Below are 21,214 nucleotides of genomic sequence, written 5' to 3' on the forward strand. Positions count from 1 at the left end.
GTCCTCCTCGGCCCGGCCCCCGGCCCTCGCCGTCCTTCCGCGCTGATTCCCTCTCTCTCTCTCTCTCTCTCTTTTTTTTAAAGTGTGACTGAAACAAAACAAAGCCAAAGGGACGCTGGATCTATCATTGGTTGATTTTCCTCCTTCTTTTTTTTTTATGATCAAAAACAACCCCCCACCCGAGCAAACAAACACACACAAAAGCAGAAAGAAAGGGTCTTGCTCAGCAGCAGCATGGATGTCTTGGCTAGTTATAGTATATTCCAGGAACTCCAGCTTGTCCACGACACCGGCTACTTCTCAGCTTTGCCATCCTTGGAGGAAAACTGGCAGCAGGTGAATCATTTAAATTACTCCTGTAAATCTCTTAAGCGCAGACAGTCGATGCATTGGGGCTGCATTTCTGACTTTATTTTATTTTTGTTCTTTAATTCAGGGTTGGTGTTTTGGTTTTTTTTTTGGTGGTTCTTTTTTAATTTTTTTTTCCGCGTGGGTAGACCTTTAAATCTCTGTATTTTTTGCCATGACAAACTGAGCAGTCCATTCAAATCTGTCTGCCTTCAGTCCTTTCTGAGCACACCCGGCAGCACCTGAGATCCGGTGGCATTCTTCAGGGTTTTGCTTTTATGATGACTGCTATTTTTATTTTATTTTTGAGCTTAGATTTTTTTGTTTGTTTGTTCTTTTAAACAAGGCTGATCACTTCCAGCCAGTGCTGACAACTGGCAGCTGGTGGAAGCGGAATAGATCATTCTTATTTTCAGGTAATTAGTATATGTCAATAAAAATCGTAGCTTAAATCAGAGATGGGGGGTGAGCAGGTGTGTGGAAGCACTATTATAAGCTTTTAGGCTAAATTCTGTAACTAGGGAGGTGACTTATTTTTCATATTTTTTTTTTTTCCTTTTGTAGAAGGTGGGGAGAAATACACACTTCTTGCTGTATCTTAAAACAATGACGCCTTAGGCTGGTTCCAGTAAACCAGTGTGTTTTGAGGCACTGTAGGGTTAATATGCAGACAGAATTAGGATACTTTAAAGATGGAAATCGAGTCTTACGAATGCATTAAAATGATGACTGGTAGCATGAGTAAATAAGACCAAGGAGAAGAGTAGGTTACAGAGAAAAGAGTTGTATAAAGCAAACTATGAGCCCAAATGCATAGATCTATAAATAGTTGCCAGCTGGGATACTGAAGGAAAAGGAAAGACAGGATTCCTCGTTACAGCAGGACATTGTGAGACAATCCTGTTTCTTGATGTGGTTTTCTGGCAGAGGTGATATGCTGGGCAAAATTCTGGAAACTAGTGTCTCTTTAAAAGAAAAAAAAATCGCTGGTGGGTAGGAATAGTGGAGTGTGGCTGGGATGACATGTGGTGCTAATGCAGCGCGCGGACCCGTGGCACTATCGGTGTAAGAATAACGAGCCACTGGATTTCATCTTGTCAGCATTCACCTTAGTCTTGGCTAGCATAAGGGTAGCATGTGGTAGGTCTCCAGTAAGTGACAGTTAGGGACGTTCATTTAATTTTTCCTTAGAAGTGTGTGTGGGGAGAAATGCGGATGGTAGGGCTTCAGGGGAGCGCTCGGGCTGTAGCATTGTCATCCAGCTGGACCGGGGCTGGATCTTTAAAGGTTTGCCCTGGTAGAATTGTTTTGGCTTCAGCTTTGTGTGCCTATGTGCACACACAGGAGAGATTTATTGACAGCTACAGTGCGAACACATTTGGGATTTAATTTGCAAAATGACCGATCCAACTTTGCTTTATGCTCCAGGGGGAGGGGATGCTTTTTGTTATTAATATTCAGCTCGCACATCCATGATGGTCACATCTGCTTTCCTTTTATATTTTTAACATGCTAATTAAACTGAAGAGGTTAATATAATTTCATTAAAAAAATTAATTTCATAGCATAGTGGTTGCTGGATCGGTTGCATATTCAGTTGCGTATTAGTAACAGTCCAGACAGTCCAAAGCGAGATAATCTGTTGACATAGCCAGCATGCTTTAGGCAGTACTGTGTGTGATACTCTGTCTCCTGCTGCCTTCTTTTATGCGTGGAAGAGCAGCAGTTTGTTTTATACAGTACAATGGACCTACCCAAGCCCACTGTTACTATTGCGAAATTTAAACTCACACACTCCTGGTTAAACCCTACTCCACATATGTTTGAAAAGAGAAGTTGAAAATAATTTATTACATTTTCCCTGTTTCCCTTCAAATCCTCCAACTGGAGCCTGATGTTTCATAACACATCCTGTATTTACAGTTTGTTTTTATTCCCCTGTTGCTGCCCGGACTCTCCTCGCAAACAACAGGGAGCAAAACTGATGTATCGGTGGTGGGAGCAGCTGAAGCTGGCTGTACAGAGCATGCTGTCACGCAGGCTTGGCAGACCCACTGACACAGAGACCCCAATTTCATTCTTCTGAATCACTTGCGAATGTAGCTGGGTCTTGGGGATTTATTTGTTTTAGGCAAACCATAGTAACTTTGGGACAAGGTGGGGTGTGTCCACGTGTTTCTAAAGGTGTCCCTTAAAATTGTCAGGCTGCAGTCGACACACCAGGGAAGAGAGCTGACAGGGCAGTGACTGATCCCTGCAGGAAGCATCAGGATTGGGAAGCAGCAGCTTTAATTTTGAGTGAAAACACTTAAATGGGTCCTGCCTCCACTCCCATGAAGAGCTCTGTGCCATACCCGAGCTCCACAGAGGCTCCAGAGCAGTGCTTCTCCTGGCAAGCAAAGCAGTGCCCCAGGAGATTACTTGGTCTCTTAAAAGGAGGGAAGTAGTTGTGTGGGCCAAGAGCAGGCTTCCTTATCACATGGCGAGCTCCAGTTGTTTTGTGATTAGCAGCTACTAGTGCTTCATGTGGAGGGGTTAGTCCGTGGCAGTTCCTGCTCCCAGAAGTGGCGTCTACTGTGATACCATAAAAGATGTACTTGCCCCCCTGGAAAATCAGAGCATGCCTTGGGGTGAAAGTGTTGACAGAGTCCTGTCTTCCTTTTCTCTTGAGTCTGGACCACGCTTTTGTAGCTGCTGGCTGAAGACTACACAGCTGGGGCAGTTGCTCATATTTCCGATGGTGAAACACCCATCACTCACAGAGGGCACTGACAGCACAAGCAGGTTGCTAAACGCTTGCACGCAGTCAGCTGATCTCTCCCTTTTTTCCTTCCCACTGCAGGAGAAATGTGAGCAAGTTTGGTGTCTGTGCTTTTTACAATTAGCATTGGAGTTGAATGAGAGCAACCCAGCAATATGTACAAAACAAACAGATTTTGTGTAGGAAGAGATTGTCATCTCTTGGGTAGGCTTCTTTTTTAGGAGGAAAAAATACAAACAAAACCCCCCTCACTCCACCCTGGACATAGTTTACATTGTGAAAGTGGAAATACCTGAAGTGAAAGCTGGAACTGAATCCATTATGTGTTTTACGTTATTTTAAAACACATGTTGGGAAGGGAAGGCTTGGTTTTTAGGCAGCAAAAGCTTAGCTTCACTATGCCCGCTTTGGGTGTACTTCTTCAGGCAAAACACTTTTGAGGTCAGGTTTTTTTCTTGGAATGGGGAGGTCAGGATCTAATGAGTAATTCATAGCACAACTTCATCAGGAGAGAGGGAACTTTGTTTAGTCTTTGTTTAGCTTTTCTAGCAGTGTTGAGCTGCCACGGCACTGAGAGAGATTAAAGGAAGAGGTGGGCTCTGTGTATTGGAAAATGAGGCGTTCGCTGTACGTCAGCTGGCTGCTATCTCAGCATCTGTGTGTTTCTGCCTGGCTCTTCATCCTGGCTCTGATTGAACCATCCTGGTTGCTCTCTGTTCCCGTGAGCTGCCTCTGCAGTTCAGGACCAGGGCGGGGGGCGGGTGTAGATTTCAGCACCTGCGTGGCTGCTGCGGTGCAGCGGGAGGACCTCCGGTCGCATATGCTATTGCTTGGGGGTAGTAGTCTGATGTGGCATCCCTGAGATTGGAACCAGACTGCTGGGGGAGACAGCACAAGGCCGAAGGGTGCCTTGTTACTCTGCAGGGGAAGGAAGTGGGTAGGAGGCTGTTTCTGAGGGAGGTGATGGTGAGGAGTGTAGCCTGTGTAGCTGCACGTGGTCCCACTTTCAGCATGCCAGGCTGCAAAGAGGGGGAGAGCAGGGCTGAGAATTGGGAAGGGCTGGACATGGGGCTTCAGTCTGTTCTTCCTGCTGGGGCTTCACAATGTCATTTGCAGGGTCATTAAAAGATCAGCGTGCAGAAGGCATCTTTTGTAGTCAGAGGCATCGCTTCCTAGGGGTAACATTTCAGACCACCCCTATTATCCTTCTCCATAGGCCCCTTGGAGGAGTCTGGACTCAGTGTCCTTGTGTGGAGATCCTTGTGATCAGGAGACGTGTTGGGGCTCTCTCCATGTTCTGTGTGGGCCATAGGGCAGCCTCTAGCATGGCAATTCCCGTAATGTTAGAGCGCGGGAGCAGAAAGAGCAGGTCACCCTGTGTGTAGCCGATGCAGGTGTATAAAATCAGCAGGACTTAGGAGCCAAACCCTGGCTTTCTCTAAAAGAGGCAGCCTTTCCCACATGTGTCATCAGGCAGAACAGGTCTAATTGGCTGGCAGAAGTGGAATTAGCATTCTATCGTTTGCCTGATAAGCATTGCCCGATAACATTTCCTCTTGCCTTGGCTGACCTGGTTGCTCTCAGCTGCAGCAAACAATGATCCTTCCAAGGGAGATGCATGTTTCCTGTAAAGCATAGGATCAAGGAAGCCTTTGTTTCGCTCTTGACTCTGTCGTAGAGCCTTCTTTGCATATTTTTAATCAAGTCTTCAAGTCTCAGTTTTCCCCTTTCTGAGGTGACTGACAGCAACAATGCTGAGGCATGGTCTTTGCGGGGCTGGGAGGCTTTTTGACCTGTTCTGGCAAAGCGCTTTGAGATCCCTGTGCTGTGTGAGAGCAGAGTATCCCGAGGTGACTTATCTAGCAGAACTCTTACATCTTAATGCTGACTTCTATTTGGCAGACAGGGTCATTTTCAGGCCTATAGGAAAAATTTCCACTGCTACTGGAAAGCAGTAAATCACACTGGAGATCATTCCTGCCTCCCCATCATCTCCATTGTTCTAGTTTAATGGCATAGTTGGCCACTACGTAAACTAAACCATCTCTTCTAATATTGCTATTTCATCTTGGTTCCAGTCACAGTGTAACACATTTCTTAAGTGCTTATAGTACATCATGCCTCTTGAGAATAACTTGCAGAAATGGTTGACTTCCAAGAACAGCCACATGTGTAATGCAGTGTATTTCAGACTCTGAGCGCCGGTCCATTTATACCTGCAGGCTCTCTGCTTGCTCCATGTGCTGAAAGCGTGCTCCTGTCACCTAACAGAAAGGGGTGGAGAAAGAAAAGACAGGCAAATTTGAAACCGCCGTCTCTATTGTTTCATGATTCCTTAGTTACAGAATCTGTTGTTTTAAGTGATTATTTCTTGGCATTGTGAAAGTGTAGAGCCCCGAAATCCCCATTACAGGTCTTAAATAGCTGATGATGTGTGCGACTTGTGTCGGGTGATTTTGAAATGGGGTAAATACCTTTAAGCAATGCACAATCATGATGTGGGTGCTCAACTAGAAAATATTTTCTCTTGTTTGGGATCCTTTAACCTCCCCTCCCCCAAGCCCACATGTTTCTGTATGTCCTATTGAATAGGCAATGCGTAGCTTAGAGTAGGCTACATAAAAATAATTACATATAGCTACTCTGCAGTGTGATACTTCCATGTGGAAATGGCAGAAGGTCTTCAGTTCCATGCAGTAATTTCACACTTAAGCTCTCCAGGGTGGAGGCAAATGGTATCTTCTGGATATTGTCATAATTTTTGAGGCTTTGTCAAATGACTTTCCACTGAGAAACATCCAGTGTGTTGCTCCTTCTTTCTGCATTGGGAAACACGTTATAGGGAAGTGAGAAAGCTTCTGCTTCTGTTTGATTCTGTAGCTGCATATGAACAACCTTGATTGCAGCTGTCCTTATAAAACAAAAGGATTTTGCCCACTGGCTGAGCAGCATTGGTGTTCAGTACATTAAGCAGCGGGGTAACAGTACACCTCATCTCCTATCAAGTTTGTCGCATTCTGCAGAGGGGAAGAAAAACTATAGGCTTTTGATCACCATGCTCAAAATGTCATGAAAAGTTATTCACAGGTATTGTAATTGGTGGCGGTTTTCCTTTTTGATGGTAAACCTGAATTCTGGAGAGTTAATAAAGATGTTTTCAAGAACGGTGCTGAGTCCCTCTTACTTTCCTTTTTGTTTCCCTGGACTCTCAAGTGCCTCCTGCCCCATTCCCTTACGTGTTCATCTACAATGCCCCTCCACTTCCAAACTCCCAGCAATGCTCAGGTGCCGTTTTTGTGGTGTCTTCAGGCTCAAGTTGCAGGAAACACCCACCTGAATTTCTTCTCCCCACAGGTCTTCTTTGTACTGTGGGAGCTTCTGACTTGGTACAATTGAATCTGAACTCACCTGAAATGGAGGGTTCAGCTAAAAAAAAAAAAGAGCTTTGCCACACTGAGTTAAAAAAAAACATGTGCCTGGTTCCCAAGACACTGAGATTGTCTTTAAAGTCACAGACTTTTTTATTTTTTAATTTGATGTTCTCTTTCCTTGCTCCTGAGCCACTGAAGAATTGTCTTATTGACTTCTATTCTCAAATATTAAAAAGCTCGTATTTCCAGCAGTGGCTTGATGCCAGCAGCATTAAGAAAATACCACTATTGTGGCATTTTGAGAGCTGGCAGTACAGATATAGGTGTGTGTGTCAGAAGAAGCTCGCCTATGGCTGTGTTCGCCATGCGGTATTTGCCATCCCTGCTCTGGCAGCAGCTGGCGGGGAAGGCTGCCTGGCTGTTCAGGTTGTTGAAACCAGAGCAGGTTTCATGTCTCGTTTCCCTTCTTAGAAGAAATCGTTTCAGCCTTTATACTCAAAGATAGTTAGACATCTTGGATTTCATCAGGACACCCAAACCTTTGCTTCTCAGTTCTTCAGTTACAAGATTAGTTGGCAGCTCTTCCGTTCTCATAGGGCTGTGGCAAGGATTAATATTACGGGTTTGCCATGCTCGGGTGCGGCGGCTGGGGCAGGAGAGGCTTGCGCTAGGCTATGGGGAGATGGGCAACCAGCCCCCCGAAGCTGCTGGCCCAAATCCTGCCACGCCATCTGGCTGGTGCTGAAAGCACAGGACAGCTCCGGCGCAGGGAGCCCTTGGCGGGGCGCGGCGTTGCTTCTCTGAAAAAATGAAAATAAGGATCCGAAAGGTAAGCTTATACCCCCCTTCCCAGAGGTCTGTGTTGTCTTTGAGACAACCTGTGCATAGCACTATTTGACCCTTTCTCTAGGTTTTTGAAAGGTGTTGGAGTTGGGCATAGGAAGCTTGGGCAGGAAGGGATGGATTTTTTTTGTTTAAAAGGTTTAGTGTATCAAGTCTGATACATTAAGCTGCCCTGATGCCCTTAATCCTTTTACAGCAGATACCTGTCCCCTCCCTGTTATTAGACGTGAAGGATCCTTTCCAATCCAGAGCATTTCTGCTCAGTGCAACTGTGTATTCATTACGTGTATTATTGCTTGGAGAACTGTTAGGAGACGCATGTGGTATACTTTACAACGTGCACTGAAGTGTCTGAGTCATGGACGCACAGACTGCATATTAGTGCTTGCAGAAGGTCCAGCAGGCAGTCTCATTTAAGTGTCATAACGGTTTCGAAGATGGTCCTTTATAGGCCATGTCTCACATGTCCTAATCCTCTTGGTTATTTCCCAGCATTGTAGACCTGAGTGCAAAGCTGGGGTTTAAATCATATGTGGGGGTCAACAGCTCCTGCTCTGCAAGGGATAGAGAAGCAGGCAGTGACAGAGGCGAGCCTGGGAGACAGTGTGATTGATGGGGAGGGGCGTGAAGGAGAAGGATGCTGGCTTGTGAGAGGCTCTTCTGAGACATTCCAATTAGTGTCCTGATTTACAAATCCTGCCCTTAAACCCGCAGCCTCCCAAGGTCAGTTTTAAAGGGACACTGGCATAGGGTTGATGTTCAACCATGATGGACCTTTGTAAACGAACATGTTGTGACAGAAACTGCAATCAATGGAAGTGTCTCCATCTATATAATTAAAAAAGCCCTGGAAGCAGGGTTTGTGGTTTTTGGATGGGATCGTCTTGCCCACCTGCTGCCTTAGCCGCTCTTGCGCTGCAGCATTCTTCCCGTGCAACTGAAGTGAAGTGACTGGAAATCAAAGCACAAATGACTGCTTGTTTGGATTGTGCGGTGAGGAAAAATGCATGCGGCATGACAAGTAAATTAGATTTTAAAAATGCTTTCACTACTAATAGGCTACTATGCTGTTAAGCATTTGGTTTTAATCCTGACTCTCAAGTGAGCAAAGTTCATTTTCAATCATAAGGGAAGTTCTTGGGTTTGTAAACATTTGCAGTTTCTGCTGACTTGTCTTCGCTCCAGCCCAGGAGGGGAATCAACATTGAGCTGAATTGCTTCGTGCTGGTGGGGGTGAAGTAGGGGACTGCCTTTAATCGCCTGCCTTTATTCTCCACCAGGGCTGGATGGAAAACAAAGGTTCCAGCGAGTGAAGGCCACACTGAAAAATATTCAGTGGGTGGAAGAGTAGAAGGGGTGAGATGTGCTCCTGTCTGCTTGCTTTTTTACACCCAAATTGGTTATTGGCCACATCACAGCAACTTAGGTGTGATGCTAGAGACCCAGACATGAGTCACTGCGTTGCTTGGTTCAGGTCTCCCCTTCCAGATTACATCTTCCATATGTGAAACTTCAGTCAATAATGTGGTGTCTTCAAAGCCAATATATTCCAATAAAACACTTCAGATTGGACAAAAATGGAATTTTTTTGGAGAATGTTTGGTAGAGAAATGTTTCAACCCATTCTACTTTCTAGAAGTTTTCCTGAGGGCCTGTTTTTGTTGTGAGAGACTTGATTTGGCTAACATCTTCGGCTTTGTTGTCAATTTTAGCCTTCTGTTTCTGGGCTTGTGCCCCTAAAACTCGATTCGTTTTTCCCAGCTATTAGCAACTTGGCTACTAAAAGGTATCCAGACTCTGCATCCTGTGACTCTCTTGCATCTTTTGAGAGCTGCAGTCACAACCCTGCGTGATGCCTTAAGCAATGTCTGGTTACTTCTGGTCTCTAAGCCGGGGGCCTGCTCTCCCTCCTTCCAGGCAAGGGTCTGGCAAGGCGTGTTGATGCACAAGATGCACAAGAGCGCTGCAGTCACACGTTTTCCTCGGCATCTCACAACTGCTGGTCACTCTTCTCTCTGCTCAGCTGCTGCCAGTGAGGTGCTGTGCTGGTTTTTTTGGTGAGGAATCAGTGCACTCGCTCTCCCTTGGCACCCCTGGCTTATCTGAGGTGCCCCACATCCCAGGGTGCAGGGTGAGGTGAGGGACTCGGGGTCTTTGTTGTTTTCAGCACAGCAGTCTGAAGGGTGCCAGCCCTGCAGAGCTTGCTGCCTGCTTCGAGCTGGTGAAAAGTGCTAAATAATCCTGGTTTGGGGTTTGTTTTTTTCTTTTCTTTCTTTTGGCCTCCCCTGTCAGCCTAGAAAATTTATGCTGCTCCGAAGAAAACATTCCTCTCATCTGCAAGCTACTACAGCTGCTGTGTGAGTAATAAAGTATGGAAAGGAGGAAGGGAGAAGGAAGATGGGAGCTGATGTTTCATATGGAAAGCATCAGCCCAGGAGTGGCTTTGTTTCCGACACGTGGACAGTGGAGAGGCTGCATTTGCTGCTCAATGGAAAATCTCTGCCGGTGAAAAGAAACCTCCCTCATTAGTGACTAGATCAGATAGGGAGGGACTTCAGTGTCTCTTGCTTTTATTTTTAAATTTGTCCGCATTTTAAAATAATAAGGGAGAAGCAAAGGGCACTGGCTTGGCTTGATTTGAGAACACAGACAGTTTGGGCAAAATGGCTCTTTTCTGTCTCCATCTGACGCTGCTGTCCCAGTTCACTCTGATGGTGCCACAGCCCTCCTCCAGCTGTTCATAAGCTGTGCCAGCACCTCAGCATGGTTGTGAACATCTGAAGGCTGCTGTACATCAGGTTCTTCGCAAGGTGCATGTTCTTCCTGGTTTTGGTTTCTGGTCTTTCAGGATAGTGTAAAGTCATGTTTGCAGGCTTTCCTGCACAATCGAGGAAACCAGGAGCTTGGTTTTGGTGCTGAGAAAGGTGGTTCTGATATAACCAGAAGCCTCTGAGAGTTGGGGCTTTAAGAAACATGTGGGAGTTGCAGTCTAATAGTGAGAGTAAGGGGTGTTTCTGTCTGATTTACCATAGAAAGGAAGCACTTACAGTTTTGGAGGTCTCCAGTATCTTGGAAGAAGCAGCAGACTGCTGTAAGTGCTGATGTGACCCAGTGAAAGGGCTTATAAGGTGCTTCTCTTGCAGGTTTGATAATTTCAGGGTATGTGGATGTCACCTGGGGTAGCTTCTTACTGTCTACTGCAGGAAAACAGCATAGACTTCTCTTATAGGCACATCCCTTAGCTCTCCTGTGTTTTTAAAGTGAAAAGAAAGATTGCTGTATTCAACATTTTAAAATGGAAGGGTCTGGTTTAGTCTCTGAGTGTTTTTCTAGAGGGAAATGAGTCTTTTGGTGTTACATATTTACAGTTAAGGTCAAGAGGAGCTTTGCTGTTTCTTCCATTGATTACAGGATGAAATCTTCCAGGCACAGGCTGAAATCTGTATCCAGTGCTTCCCTGGATGAAGATGTTCGCTTGAATCAGTGCCTCAGGAGCTGGAGTGATTTAGGGGTTAAAGAAGGTAATGCCAGGGCCTTGCTCTGCTGAGTTTGCATGCCTCCGGGACAGCCTGGTCCCATGGCACCAGCCTGCACTTCTGAGTTGGCTGCAAAGCTCATTCTCTCTCTTCAGGCAGCCCTCATTTTCTGCTCACTCAAGATAGTTTTGTGTTTTCTGAGAGTGACTCCTTTATTATAATCTCTCTTGGATGCTGGCAAATGAGTTTCAGGGTACCCAGTTTAAATACTCTTTACTGAGCGTGCTTGGGCTCGTCTTGGGCTTTCTGAGCTTTGCTGATTTCTTTAAGACATGAATAAGCCCCAGTTGTTTGAGGGAGAACAGAAGAATGCCAGTGCAGAGTTACTTTCTGGTGTGAAGGACTCTGTAAATGGGTGACTTCCCAGGACAGTTTCTCAGTGCTGAGAAGGAATACCAGTCGGTGCACAGAGCCTTGCAAAGGCTGCATTGGGATTTCTTCTTCCAACATGAGAAATTCACGTTCCATTTCTTTGAAGAACACATTTGAGGGAGAGCAAGGGAAGCGAGGCGTGGGTGGTTTCTTACTCCCAAATACCCCCAGCGCATGACTTTTAGAAAATGCTGAATACTCATCTTCCGTGTCTTAAGTGCCTCTTGAGCTGGACACTGAGTGGTTGCCCTAGGTTGAAGACTCCTTCTCATTGGGACTGTCCACCATGGATTATTTTTGTGCGGCAAGAGCTATACCAGCTGCAAGGCCTTGTAATTCGGTCAGTGTTTTGTTTGAGCAAGCTGCATCTCTGGTCAGATGTTGTTGCACTGTGGTATTAGATGGGAATTTCTGTCTCCTTTCCATTTCTTTATGTTTAAGTGGAAAAGGTCAAGGAAACCTTTGACATTCAGTTCTGAATGCTTTTTCTCTCTGTAAATGGGAAGAATAGTACCCACACCATGTTGGGGATTTCAGATCAGTCAGTGAGTCAGATCCTGGGCTGGTACAAACTGATGCAGATCTGCGAAAGTCACAGTGGCGATACGCGGATTTACACTGGCCCAGTGTCCACGAGATCATTTGACACCTTGCAGGAGAATGGTCTATACAAATCCCAGGTCTTGTCAGGATGTGGAATAAATATCAGGATGTGGGCAGAAAACAGCACACCCATTTTAATGATTTGATTAAAACAATATTGCCACTGTATGGCTCTCGTAAATGTATTTCCACTGGTGTCGGGGGGAGGAGATAGTCTCAAGTGCCATAACGAGAAAGTACATTTTTTAAAATGTTGCACAATAGGCCACTAAGTTGTGCTCTAGCTATATTGGCTTATTTCTGTTTTATAGTGAGCGTGGCCTTAGGCATCCCATAAATACCATTTCTCCCCCCACCTTCAGCTAATAAATAATGGAAACTGTACCGGAAAGAAATTTTCTTTCCATGAAAGAGTGGGAGGTCCTGAGCTGCCCTCTGTAAAACAAAGGATGTAGCATGATTTGTTTTCTTTGGCTTTTCAAGTGAAGAAAATATGGGGGGGGGAGGGAAAGACTCTCCCCAACTCTGCAAGGTAGGATGATGTCTCGTGTGGGCATTGCTTCCCCCAGGACAGTAATACCCATCTGTGAAATGAAGACAGATGAGAGAGGCTTCTGAACAGTCTCAGTGCATGGGGAGAAGGAAGGATCCCATTCTGATTTACCCTTGGGCTTTCATATACAGCAGTGGAAACCAACCTGAAATCGGGTGTAAATGAGCATCTAAAGGAGCCCTTTGTGTAATTCAGTGGGCTGTGTCGTCCAGGGGTCAGACTAAATTATCAGATGGGCCTTTTTTGACCTTAAAATCCGCTTCTGTAAGCAAGTCTGCTTTGAGACCTTTTTGCTCTGTTTTAATGATGCCAAAAAGCAGTAGTGTAAATGTGAGTCATGAAGGGCCCTTGTGTGTGCACGTACAGGCGGCCAGACACCTTTCACTTTGAGAATCCATCACACGCGTACCATGTGTCAGGATGGAAATGTGTCTCAGAGGAGAGACCAGGTTTGTGGAGGTGGGGGCTTCCTCCTGTGCTGAATAGAATCAAAAGCGAGTCCATGTCATGTCATGTCATGTCATGTCATGTCATGTCACAGAGAGGGTGTGAGACCATGTTCTGACTGCAGCGTGGCCTCTAAGGTTAGAAAAGGGTCAGGGAAGACCTTGCGTTGAGCAAAGGGATCTTACTGGCTAATTTTGAAGGCAAATGAGGTTCAAGAGCAGGGTGCACGTGATGAAAAGGCATTTTCGGTCACTGCCTTTATCCACAACAATAAACAGTGCATAGAAGCAGATTTGGTCCAGAAACAAGCTCGGAAATTAGCACTGTTAGATCATAAAATTCTTCTGCCCATGTGCCATTTCTTATTGTATGCCTTGGTGGTGCTTTCCAGTCTCATTTGAAATCCACCTAGCATGAGGCCCTGTTTTCCTTGGAAGCACATGCTAAAACCTAATTTAGGGGAGGAATACCTAACAGGCTGTTCTGTCTCCTACCTGAGTCTAACTCCTCCCCCTCCCATATTCTCCCTTCTCCATGGGCAAGTCCATTTTTTTGTTTGGGCTCACCTTGTTCATAGCTGCATGGTCCGTGACGCTTTTTCCCATCTTTATCTATATTAACTCTTTCAAGGAATTTTATCTAAATGTGAAATGAGACCCCTGCTCATTGACTGGAGATTATAACACTGACTGTGGAACAGATGGGATAAATAATAATAAATGTGCATGTCCCTTTCAATTTTGTCATACTTTCCATCTCTGTGTTCCTTACAATTTTCCTGTATATCAGATGCTAAGAATGTGTCCTTGAAGCTATATTGGTCTTCTCTGTGTCTTATCTGTTCTAGGTCTCTTCTCAGCCTTCCTGGATCTCTGCTTTGTATTGAGCATGCATGTTGTGTTGCTGTTTTTCCCATAAATGCATTAATTTGTCTTTTTCCAAATTCAGTCTCAAGGACTTATTTCCTGCCCCTGTGTGGTTCTCTTTATATACTGCCTCTCTCTGCTGGCATCACAAAAAAAATTTAGCATTTCCTCCTTAAGCCCTTTTCCCTGCTTTTCTTCACAATGAAAGCTTTTTATCAGTTTCCTTAGTTTTCTGATTTGTTTTTATTACGCATGTTTTTATAGTGAGGGCTGCGATCCATCAAAGTAAATGGAAACAAAGAAATTGATGCCAAGTTTTTGTTTGTTTGTTTAATGAAACAGATCAGACTTTAAACGGGATGAAGTCACATCGGTGCTGATGACTTGATGGTAGCTGGTTCTGAGTGCAGGCTATTGACAGCGAGCCGTGGAGGATCTCAGCATTTTGAAGAGCCTAAAAACACAAATACAACCGAAAATCACGTGGTGGTATTAGTATTGGGAAGAGCAGTGTCACTGTGGGTTGCTGCCCTCTGTTCGGGAAGCAGTATTTACATGCTGGTTAGTTAGTTGAAGACTACTGATTTTGTGGTTGATGGATGTTTAACCTGGATCATGGTTAAATGGTAAGGGTCCCTTGAATTTCGGTGCCTACCCAGCACACCTCTGCCCATCTCTTCAGCAAAGGGAGCTGCTCTGACGTGGGCAGGGAGCAAACCTGCCCAAAACGCTGTGGTGTCAGTGGCAGGGTCCCACCACAGTCCCTTTGGAGGGTTCCCCTGTCTGCCACCACACCGGGGTGGGTGGCTGTGGTGGCCCTGAGCAGGGTGGCTCCCTGCGACACACACACACACCCCCCCTTAAAGGAGGATTTGCCAAAGCTGCTAGCATAAGGCAAAGGAGCCTGCCTGAGCTGGGGGGGGAGTGTTGGCTGCTCTGGAGTGCAAGGTGCTCTTTGGTTCACCTGATGGTCACCCAGGGCTCTGGACCTTCCAGCTGTGTTTGCCTGCTGTGCTGCTTTTAACTGTCTCCGCTCCTTTGAGTCAGCTTGGGCTGCTCTCATGGCAAAGAAATATTTTCCTGGTGTTTCAGAAAATGGGTGATTCCCTTTACTTCCTGTGCAGGAGGAAAGCTGCTCGCCCCAGACAGGGTCTGACAAGGTTTTAACAAAACAGGGGGCCCTTGCCAAATAGCAGTGAGGTGCACAGCTGGCTGCAGGCAGCTGGACTCTTCTGGTTTTTGCTTGGTTCTGCCTCTGCGAAAACTTCTTGCAGGAACTGTCATCTTTCTCCCCTTTATTCAGCAAGCTCGTGCAGGTCCGAGAGGGGTTTTTGTCTGGAACGCAAGGACTGTAAAGAAACAGGTCCTAAAGCATGTGCTGTTGCTAACGGTCCTGCAGACCAGCATGTAAAAAGCCAAATGTTTTAACAGAAATTAAGGAGTAAAACCAAAGAAAGGATCTGCTACAATGAGGCACCATGTGGCACCATCCTTATGTCTTGGTGGTGTGGTTGCACCAGTCTACATCCTGGGTGTATTCTTCCATCTAATGACTTCCTGGAAGAGCTGAAAACAGAGGGGTATGGAGAAAATCCACTGTCCATCCAAATGTTAATCAGTACAGAAGTTGAAGTTCAAAAGTAAAATATGAATGAGAAAATGGTGGGAAAGTAGTACTCTCTGTACCTCTATTTCAGTACCAGGGACTGTGTTGACAAATTTGTGCCATCTGGAGCAGCGAAAACCCTCAGCAGTACCCCGATAAGTCAGAGGACCCAACACCTACAGTCTTGGAAGCAATACTTACAAGTTGACTTTCTGAGGCTCAAATTTTCCAAGAGCAATGACTTGAGTTGTTTCAGTGGAGAAAAATACATAGCCTTTCATCCAAGACCCAGAGGTTTAGAGCATTCAGATGTCTGTTTGATTTGATGGTTGGACTTTGAACAGATAGGATGCTTCACAGCTGTTGCCCTTACAGAGCAGGAAAGCTGTAGCATGACAGGCTGGGAAATTGGGACACCCAAACACTAAGTTGTTGGAGAGAGGAAGTTGAGGGCAGAGTTTGAAAAGGACACCAGCTCCCTGATCTCCATTTTAATTAAATTCTTTCTGCAATTGTCTTCCCTGGCAGTTTAACTGGTGGAATGTGGTCTAGCAGAGGAATTTTTGGCTGCAAACTTGACAGGAATATTTTTCTGGGCCAGATCCTTGCTTAGTGTAAATTAAGATGACTCCACTAGCTACAATCAGCGCTAGTGATTTCCTCCTCCCTCTGAGAATCTGGCCCTGTTTTGCAGGCAGTGGGCAGTGTCATATAATTTGTTCTTTTTAATTTTAGTCTGTCTAGACACATTTGCAGCACCCCTTTCTGGGAGGACTTTGTGCCAGCAGCTCTGGAGCAGCACCACACTTCACTGGTGAGAAATGCTTAGCAAGCGCAGCGTGGAGGTGGCCTGGTGTGCTCAAACTCAGCATTTCACCTCCCTGCTGCAGGGTTTGGCTTTGATAGACTCGGTGGGTTTTGGTGGAGAGGTGGCAGAGGGGATTCACAGCAGGATTTCTTCCCTGTGGAGGGGGAGTGAGTCTGTTGTTTTCCCTGTCTTTGATGACGTGTTGTCCCAGCTGAGTGCTGGAGAAAGATGGCTGGTGCCAATGCAGCGTTTCTGTGGTAGTTCTTCTTTCCAGCAACGGATGACACACCTAGCTTTGTGGGTAAAAAGGTCTTTCTCCTGGTTTTAAAGGCCATTTGCTGGTCTTGTGTTTATTATTACAGTTAGTCCTTCCTCCCATGCCGTCAGTATTTACCACTCAGCCTTTAGCTTCTCCGCTGTGTTTTCTCCCACACTGAGTCACCTGGCACAGGGGTGGTACCTCTCTAGCCTTCTACAAACTCGTCACGAGGCACACACAGGACCTAGTTTTTACAGAATCCTCGGATTTGCTGGCCATGGATAAGCAGGTGATTAGCTAGGACTGTTTTTCTTCCCCTTCCATTCTCTTGCCAATTCCCAGGTTACTCACCAGGATTTGTCAAGAGCCAAACACAGAAAAGCAATGGCTCTGGCTGGGGCTCAGGAGAGGCAGTGATATATATACCCTTTTACTACCATTACTTCTGCTTGACTCCAAATGCACTTACCTCAACCCATAATTCTCATAATCATTTTACAAAATTTGCTAATCATAAAGTCCTACCTTCTGTTGTTAACCACCTACATTTATGTGTCTGTACCCAGTCCCCCAAAAGAAGGGCCTTCATGGCTGCAGAAAAAAGCCTGAAGATAGGGATTCTGAAGTCGTTAAAACCAAAATTTATTTTTGAGAAAAACAGAAAGCACACGCTATTTCTGGGATTCCACCTGAGCTTGATCAATACTAATGAAGCAGAGCTCTCCCAAAAAAGCAGCTTGCATGGAAATTGGTAAGAGATTCTTTGTGCAATCTTAATGATTTTGAGAGAGGCGTTTCCCCTGTGAATTGCTGTAGGAGTTTGCACCCCTTCCCCCACACTCAGCAGAGGCAAGAACATATGACTGTCCTCATGTAGGGTAGCACAGTGTTAATAATGCTGCCGTATTGATCAAATTGGGCTGCTTTGTCACCAGGGACATCTGGGAGGATTTATTCTGACTCCTAAGGCTGTGCCTCCTAAAGTGCGTTTTCCAGTCCTTTCACTAGGCGAAGGGTGTGTTGTGCTTTTTTGTTTTAGCCTGCTGGAGCAGCACTTTCAAAAGATTTCATGGTGTCCCACCATCCGCTGCCTCTATCGTTTCTGCTCTCAGGGCTCCCCCCTCACTCCCACGCAGAGCTGGTCGTGTCTCAAGTTCAAAAATGCGTTGCGGTGAGATCCAGTTGTTTGCCCTTGGAGACCGCCTGGAGGAGCAGCCAGTGGCTGGGGGGAAAAAAAAGCTGGAATACGGATAAACACAGGGTGACGGGAACAGGAGAGGCTTCCTCTTTGCTTAGAAAGTGAGCAAAACATCAGTAAGAAAGCAGCGTAGAAGGAAAAACATGTGCAGGGTGGTTTTGTCCCCCCTCCTCCCCCCCGCCCGCCCCGGCTGATATTCATGACCTTGTTAAAAAGATCGGTCTGCTTCAGAGACTGCACGTGGTCATTTTTAAGTGTAGGGAGAAACCGAATGTGGCTTTTATTTTTCCATCTGATAAATTGCCAATTGCAGGTTTTACTTACAGAACACTCTGAGTAGTCTGAGAAGAACACGATCACCTTGATATTATATTTATGAGTAAAAATGGTATGAGGCAAAGAAAGCTCTTAGCTCGCATGTAAAGAAGACTTTTAATGCAGTTTTTGCTTCCAGGAACGCACCATTACTCGTGGTGGGGAAGGGACACATTAGCAGGCTTGACAGGAGGACTGAAATGCCTAGGGGCACGTGGGGGCTTGCAGGGGCAATTTGACATCATGCTTCTTTGACAGGTGTCACGAGCTCAGTGCTGGGTAGCGATGGGACGTCTGCAGAACGAGGAACAGTTAGAGGCATTTGAAATGGAGGAAAACCCCTGAGCCTTGCTCTGGTGATGGTGGGAGCACCTCTGGGGCGCTCTGAGCAGAGCCCACGTGTTCAGAAGTGCTGCGATGTATTCTGCAGGGGCTCAGTGGCAACTGAGTCACGGGTCAAGCCTGGAAAATTGTGTCCTGAATGCGTAGGCTGCCAGTAGTGCCGGCTGTAGCTAAAGAAGCACGGTGTGAGTGCATTTCTCTCCCTTTCTGAGTTCCTGGACTGCTGGGTCTGAAGCAGATCCCTCCAGCAGCCCCAGCTACCACAAGGCATTTTGGCTCTCGCATCAGCTCTGGTATCATGCAACCGCTTGGGAAGCACGACTGCTTGGGAAGTGCAACGGCTTGGGAAGCGGAGGCAGCTGGAGGCGAGGCAGCAAAGTGCTCCCAGGAATGTTCCTTGCAAAGCAGAGACAGCCTGTGGTCTCTTGCGCGGCTCCTCCTCTCCCAGCATAAAGGTTACCTTTGTATGTTTATAACCAAAATAAAATTGCAGCTCCTGAAAGCTATAATTTGTACTTGGGGGAACATAATGTTTGTGTTTAGCTATTGCAGGGATTGTACCAAAGCACGGTGACAGAGGTCTGGAAGTGTTTGGGATGACGATAGCTGGCAACAGACTCAGCCTTTGGGGGCTACTAAAAGCAGCTTTAGTTAAGCAGTATTGATGATAAACAAAATGCCAGGGAGGATCGGTTGTACTGTGAGGAGGAGGACCCCACTCCTGCAGCGGGAGAGGCTACCAAGAGAGCGTGGCCGCAGTCTTCCAAGCTGTGACATTGCAGACTTCCATCCCATCTCAGAAAGACAATAGAGGGAAGGAGTGGTATACAGCCAACTCACAAAGGCAGGCTTATCTCAGAAGATGCTATATAGGCTTAAACAGATGTGGAAAAGGGAAATTGGGGAAAATAGGACACTTAAGGTAAACTGACTACATCTTTTAAATGTCTGAGTTGGGAATATGCCAGATAACATGTCCACTGTTGGGATTGTAACGACTACAGTATGTTTCCTCTTTTACTTGTTGGTTAAGTGGGTTTTGTTTGTTTGCTTTCTGGAGAGTGGTGAAGGACCGCAGTTCCCTGCAGTGCGTGTGTAGTGAGCTGGAGCTGTCTACAGCAGCTTAATGGGCAAGGCTGCAGTGCTGTGAACGTGGTATCTTCCGATTCCTGGCATCATCCTTTGGGCCTTTTCTTCTCGGGGAAAGACACAGTGTAGAGTTTTAATTCGGTTTACTCGAAGAGGATACTTAGGGATGGGACCGGAGAGCCTCTCTCACAGAGAGCCTCTCAGCAACACGGGTGCAGGCAGACGGGATGCTAAAAGCCTTGCCAGCAGAGAGATGCCTTCGTCTGGTATCATCTCTGCATGGTGGTGCTGAGTGTTGTGTTCGGTGATATACCTGGAATTAATTTGGGAACCCTTTCCATTAATTTTAGAGGGAAAGGTGCCAATGTAAACTTCAGGCAGGGTCTGGCAGTTTTGCACAGTATTCTTCAATACGTTTCCAGGGATATTTTGCCAGAAGAAACAGAAGGCTTGAGAGAGAGCATGAAAAGGGACACTGACTTGCCTTGGCTGTGAGGCTCCTGCCCAAGTAAAGAGTCCTGCTCAGGAGATGCAGCATGAAGAAGCAAGGGAAGGAGAGAGTGCTCACAGGGAAGCGAGGCTGAAAAGAAGAGCTTCTCTGAGGTCCTGGAGTCAGACAGGTTTCTGAGCAGGGCTGAAACAGGTCCCATCCCATCCGCCACCTTCAGTAAGAGTAGAGCTTCTCCTGGCCTCTGTTTCTGCTGATGCTCCATCACAGCGCCCAGCCTCTGCTTTTCAACAGCCTGCTTGGAGTAACAAAATACCACTCTCTGGGCCTTCCTGCATTGTAGTCTCTGCAGACTTGGGAGTCTGCAGGTACCCATACAGGGCATTCCTATGAAGGCATGTCACCATGGCTTATCACCTAGTTAGCTCCTCTAACAAAAGACAGCCTTGTGCACAGAAACGTCTTGAATTAACCATGGTGGCTGCTTGGATGCTGGGAAGTTGTCGTATCTTCCAGGAACACCAAGACATTGCATTCCTTCAAGGCTATTTTCTGGCTGCTCTGCTATTAATAACTTTGTCCTGAAATAGCACTTTCATATTGCAGCATATTAAAATCCATAACAACTGGGTGGGTGTCCACAGTCAACAGACCGGAGAAAGCGAGCCAGCGCAAGAGCCGTGGTTGTGTAAATTGGCTCATGGAGGTGTGCTGACTCTGAGCAGCTGGTGAGCTGACCTGCCGAGCTTTCTCAAGTCAATAAATGGCAGGGCTCTTAATGGGATCTCTCGGCTTCCCATGCCGTGCTGCATCCGGTAGCCGTACAGCCCGCCCGCTGGAAACTGCGCTGACACCAGACTGATCTCGTGATCCTTTCGTGAGGAGTCAGCAGTGCCTCGTCCAGTTCTGACAGTGCACCTTAAGCTACTAATGATAACCACAAAAGGCCCTGCCAGATCTCCTCTTTTTGTTTGATCTGATGCATTCTGGGGATACAGGTCTCCTCAGATGCCTGCGGGCAGCTGCCTGGGTTGCTGCTGAGCGGTTGGGCCAATACTGGCAGGTGCTTTACCCACGTGCTCTAGCAAATTGCTTTTAAAAAGGACCGTGCTGCTTTTATCAGGGTGCATGGCAGCCCAAGTGCACTGCCTGTGAGATTTGAGGCTGATCAAAATCCCTGGTGGCTAGAGTTTTGGAACAAGCGCCTTGGCAGAGCAGTGTAGAAAAGAAAAGCAATGGAAAAACACCCTTGGCTGTAAAGGGAGCATCCTTTGGAGGGCACCTGGCTTGTGAGTGAGAGGCAAGTATACCCGCTGTGGGACGTTCAGGCACGAAGGCTGCTGTTTCTGTGCATAATGATGAAAACTCTGGCCTAGAATTGGCGGAAGCCAGTTTGTGAATACCTCTGGATAGACTGTCTAAAGTAAAAAAAAAAAAAACCCAAAAAGA

General features: G+C 46.3%; 1 protein-coding gene across 1 annotated transcript in view; it reads left to right on the top strand.

Moving 5' to 3' along the window:
* Nucleotides 1-75: 75 nt before the first annotated feature.
* The window catches only part of KLF7 (Kruppel like factor 7), a 58,066-nt gene continuing 36,927 nt past the window's right edge, over nucleotides 76-21,214 (top strand). The window contains exon 1 of the mRNA XM_035893027.1: nucleotides 76-336. Within this exon, the coding sequence (XP_035748920.1) occupies nucleotides 235-336 (102 nt within the window). The 5' untranslated portion in view covers nucleotides 76-234. The remainder of the gene's footprint in view (nucleotides 337-21,214) is intronic.

This window comes from Egretta garzetta, unplaced genomic scaffold (assembly GCF_000687185.1).
Source record: "Egretta garzetta isolate BGI_Z169 unplaced genomic scaffold, ASM68718v1 scaffold474, whole genome shotgun sequence".
Classification (NCBI taxonomy): domain Eukaryota; kingdom Metazoa; phylum Chordata; class Aves; order Pelecaniformes; family Ardeidae; genus Egretta; species Egretta garzetta.